This window comes from Vitis vinifera, chromosome 6 (genome assembly GCF_030704535.1).
Source record: "Vitis vinifera cultivar Pinot Noir 40024 chromosome 6, ASM3070453v1".
Classification (NCBI taxonomy): Eukaryota; Viridiplantae; Streptophyta; class Magnoliopsida; order Vitales; family Vitaceae; genus Vitis; species Vitis vinifera.
In genome coordinates this window covers 21148303-21153727 of record NC_081810.1, presented here as the reverse complement: position 1 = coordinate 21153727, position 5425 = coordinate 21148303, and the positions used below count along the sequence as shown (strand labels likewise).

The window sequence follows — 5425 nt, the reverse complement described above, 5'->3', positions numbered from 1 at the left end:
TAATAAATACTTGATTATTGACTGATGGGTTAATTATAAAATATCATAATTCTTAATTTATTTTAGGAAGAATTATGTTTTGGGGGTAGATGAGCCCTCAAATTAACAAAAGGTCCATATAACTCTTCAAATTGAACCCAATACCTAATGAAAGTATGAAAATTGAGTTGAAGGATATCATCCTTCAATATTTCCAAAAATGCCCTTTGTTGATTTTGAGAAAAAAAAAATATTTTTGAAAAATACTTTTATTTAATTTAATATTTTTTAAAAATACTTTTATGTAATTTAATATTTTTTAAAATACTTTTATTTAATTTAATATTTTTTAAAAATAAATTTATTTAATTTAATATTTAAAAAAAATATTTAATTTAATTTTTTTTAAATACTTTAATTTAATTTAATATTTTTGAAAAAAAAAATTTTAATTTAATATTTTTGAAAAAAAAAATTTTAATTTAATATTTTTGAAAAAAAAAATTATTGAAAAAAAATTATTTAACTTAATTTTATAAAATATTTTATATGTGTTCTTAAAGGGTATATTTGTCCATTACTATTTCATATCCTTCAACTTAATTTGAAGAGTTATATGAACTTTTTGTTAATTTGGGGGTCCATCTACCCCAAAAGATAATTCTCCCTTTATTTTATTAGTCTATGGCATAAATTAATTCATCTATTAATTATAAGTCATCAAATTTTGAAAATCAATTGGATGGTTGTGTGAGGGAATCAACTTTTGTGGTCATTAGCTTTCCTTGTAAACATGTGATAGGGGGGCCAAGCGGAGGCAGGCAGGCAGCGGCCAAGCTCCCCGTGATCTCTTTGTCCTTCTCGGATGAAATGTTCAGTATTCCATTCAGAGAATAAGGACCAACAAAATGTGACTCCATCCGTCCCGTGATTCAAATACTCTTGAGCTGCAAATTTGATATCCATTTTGGAAGTATTATCCCCCTTTAATGCACTCGTTTAGTCGTTTCCACCAAGAAGGAAATGTGAGCACCAAATCAATAAGAAGGGACAATTTAAAAACAAAACAAAATAAAAGGTAAAGTTTGAGGACTTTAATATTTTCTAAAATACAATTGACAATAGTTTCAACTTTTGAAAATAAGAAAAGTGCTTGTAGAATAACTAACTGAAGTAATAATAAAAGTACTAAGAAAAGTGCTTGGAGAATAACTAACTGAAGTAATAATAAAAGTACTTTCCAACTGAACACTTGTCCTGGTTTCATCGCCCATCGACGGTGGAGGCCGAAGCCATATTGATTTCGGAGGGCTTCGTTTCCTCTTTGAACTTCTTGTATATGTCCCCTTTGTAAAATTGTCGGGTTCTAATCACCAAAATCAGTGAAACAAGGGCTCCAAAAAAAGTGCCGGCAGCCAAAATTATAAAGGATTTCCTATAACATCGGACCCCAAGGCAAGTCAGTTCATTCACAGATAATCTAGTCATACCCTTTTTTGCCAGCTCCTTCAGGGCCTCATTATCGTAAAACATTCCAGTGATCTTCACATTGAGTACATATGTCCCAAGGGGAGACGCCAGTTGTCCACAATTGAACAATGTAGAGTAGTACTTTAGGCCAAAGAGCTCGGAAATGATGGTGAAAAGCAGAGTCAATTGGGCTCCGAATGAGAATCCTAGGATCACTGATGCTACGTAGACTGAGCCGGAGATAGGGAAGGCGATCATGAGGTGGCCAACGCATAGCAGGAGAAGGACTAAGGTTAGCATAAGGGTCCGAGGGAATTTCCATTTTGCTACTAGAGCTTCCGAGAGAAAGCCGGCGAAGACTCTCCCAAAGAAGTTCCATATGCTTACCAGTGACACAAAGGAGCTTATGGTTTTAGTTGGGTAGCCAAGGGACTCTCCGATTTGACCCAAGTTGTCAATGGCAGTTAAACTTGACCCCAATCCGAACAGAGTTGCAAGGAACAGGATGGACATGTCAATGCTTAGGAGGGCTTGTAAGATGGTGTAGTCTTCTCCTCTAGGTGGTTTCTGGAAAATGGTAGTGAAACATGATGGGGAATTGGATTTGCCCTCTCGATTTGGTGATGAGGTTGGCGGCAAAGCCACCAGTTTCGATTCCACTGCTTGTGGCTTCTCGATGGTAATCTCAGAGGGAGAATCGTCCTGCTGTTTCTGCTGGTTCCAGGGGGCAAATTCTTGTCTAATGGCGATGACAAGAGGGAGAAAGAGCAAGGCACAAACGACGGTGACGCTTCCGGCATAGGCAGCACGGGGGAAAGCCAACTGTTTCTCAAGAATAGTCATAACCATGAGGAACACTGCCAGTGCAACCGATACATAGAGGAAATGGTAAAATACTCTGAGCTCATTCGGCTGCCGAACCACCTTCATGGTTCGGATTGTGAACACAAACACTACCGATATCGCCGCAGGGAACCATCCGATGAGGAGAATGAGAGATTTTGAATCATTGCCATAGACAGCAAAGTATATTTGAGTCATGATGGCACCACTGAGCCCCACAAAGCCCTTCAAGAGGCCTAACATGACCCCCCGGCTCTCCGGGAAGTTCTTGACAGAGGTGACGAGGGCCCCTGTATTTGCAAAGTTCTGAGAATTGGCCCCAACGCAGATGTAGGCACATATCTGCCAAACCTTTGGCTTGGCTATTTGGCCCGTCACAGCCAGCCATATCATGAAGAAGCCCGAAAAATTCAGTGCAGAGCCGACCAAGAGGACGAACCATGTGGGCGTTACCTCAGCAATAAGCCCTGCCGGGACACCCACGTTTGCACCCAGATCTTTGAAGAATCCTATGAGATTTAAGGTAGACTGGTCGTACCCCATGGAAGACTTTATTTCTTTTGAATAGATTCCGAAAAGATAAGTTGCTCCGGCTCCCACCATGATCAGGAAGGAGGCGTAAACCGAGAACCACCGCCCTCTAATCACATGAACTGCAAATCGGCCCACCTCTCCGCTTCCACACCCACCAGTACTGCTCTCTCCTGCCCCACCCATGTTTCCGCTCTCAATTGAAGTACTCTTTGCCTGGATTTTGGAAGAGAAGAGAAAGATCAGCGTAGGGGAAAGAATCCAAAGGTTTGCTTGGACCGATTTAATGTGTCGGTAATGAAATGGAAAATTATGTACCTGTATATAAAAGATTAGGTTTGGCAGGTGGTAGGGAGTGAGGAACTCAGGGAAACAGTTAAAGTGAAAACCAGATGAAGTTTGGATAATTATAGAGTCAAAGGTAAGAAGCATGGGCCCAAAACAAGCCGGGTTAAAGCTAGGGAGAGTAGGTGTGACTTGTGATATGTAACAGGAAGAATGATTGTGCGGAGATTTTCTTTCCCTTTCCACTACCCAATCACACCTTATAAAGCTTAAAAGATTAAAAGCTCACGTCGATGATTCTATTTTTTTTGTATGAAAGAAGATTATAAAGTAGAATATTTATAAATACAGGTGATTTTGTCGTGTTTAAAAAACCACAATAATCTTAAATTTTTATATATATGGACTAAATAAAATTATATACCAATTTTAAATTAACAAGGATTATCTCACACACATACATATATCAAAACTTTTACATCCATTTTTTTTAATCTTTTTTATTTATTTCCATTAAAAAAACAAGGAGAAGGATATTTATCCAAATAAGATCATATTTAATATTTCTAAAAATTGGAAGTTACTTATGAGATTTTGGAATGTATTTCCTTATAATCAAATGTACCTTTTAAATAATAATTGGCTGTTTTGAAATATTTGGGCTGCGTCCTAATCCATTCGCATTAGAATCCTACCCATCTATTTTAGTTAGAAATCCACTAATTTAAGAAGAACATAATTCAATCCATTATCCACTGCTTGACTCATTCCTTATCATCCAAATATGTGAAAATTAATGAACAATTTTTTTGACAATTATTTAATTTTTTTCCATAATCCATTTAAATTAACAAAAAATGGAGCCATTCCATGATTTCTAAATATACTAAAAATGAAATAATAAATAGTTTATCTTTTCCTTGTCAAAAAGTAATAAATTAGTTATATCCGATTCATCACCAGACCCATTAGAAAGATGAGGAACAAGGATAAAAAATGTGGTGTCATGTAGCTAGCAGCCCGCCTCTGTGGTGACATGAATGATAGGGGATGCGCCAACATAAATGGCAATCTCTTTCACACTCTCCAGCACCCACTTCAATGCTATTCCCTCTATCGATGCCCTCCAGGGCCTCCACCACCCTTGAAATATACTACTCATTCATCCAGTGTTTGACGAATTTAAGTGGTGGCATATATGGTTTAGCAATATAAGTGTTGGCCAAAAAACATGGGCCAAAAACCATGGGAGGGATCAAAGTGGAGGCACATTGTGGGTGATCACAGGAGCTTTGACCCAAAATAGTACATTTTAAAAAAAATTCCAAAAACTAAACTTGTTTTCAAAATAATGCCCAATTTAGTGCGTTTATACTACATAAATTGTCATGTCATAAAACCATAGTTGGTGACTAAGGTTTTATTTTTCTAAAATGGTTAGAAACCATAGTTACGAATCACGGTTTTAACTTTAATTTTAAAGCCATAGTTGGTGAATACAGTTTTGACTTTTTTTTAAAATGGTCAAAGTCGTAATCACTAACTGCGGCTTTAACTTTATATATATTTATATATAACTTTAATTTTTTAAATAAAAATATTATATTATTTTGATTTTAAATATACTTATTTCATTATTTAAAAAATAATAATATATGAAATTAAATAATTGATATTTTTAATTTGATATAAAAATATATTTTTTAATTTTATTAAAACAATATACACTATATTTAATATAAATATAATTAGTTAAATAAAATTAAATATAAATAAAATATAATAAATTATATTTATTTAAAATAAATAAATTATAAATACCTATTTAGAAAAAATATATATAAATTATTATATTAATTAATAATTTTTTATATATTATATGTAAGTGGTATATAATATCACACACACACACACACACATATATATATATATATATATATATATATATATATATATATATATATATATATATAAAAGTTTAATTTAAGTTTAAAATTTATCACATTTTTATTTAAATATATAAATAAATTTAATTAAAAGAATTGACACAATATTTAATATAAATATAATTAGTTAATTAAAATTAAATATAAATAAAATATAATAAATTATATTTATTTAAAATAAATAATATAAATTATTATATTAATTAATAATTTTTTTATATATTATATATAAGTGGTATATAATATCACACATATATATATATAAAAGTTTAATCTAAGTTTAAAATTTATCACATTTTTATTTAAATATATAAATAAATTATTATCATATCGATATGATATTATGAACTTAAATTAAAATATGATAAATT

General features: G+C 32.7%; 1 protein-coding gene across 1 annotated transcript; it reads right to left on the bottom strand.

Moving 5' to 3' along the window:
• Window positions 1–1051: 1051 nt before the first annotated feature.
• Window positions 1052–3264, bottom strand: LOC100244770 (protein NUCLEAR FUSION DEFECTIVE 4). Its single transcript, XM_019220316.2, has one exon. The coding sequence runs from the start codon at window positions 3253–3255 to the stop codon at window positions 1243–1245; it is 2013 nt and encodes a 670-aa protein (XP_019075861.1). The 5' UTR covers window positions 3256–3264; the 3' UTR covers window positions 1052–1242.
• Window positions 3265–5425: the final 2161 nt, after the last annotated feature.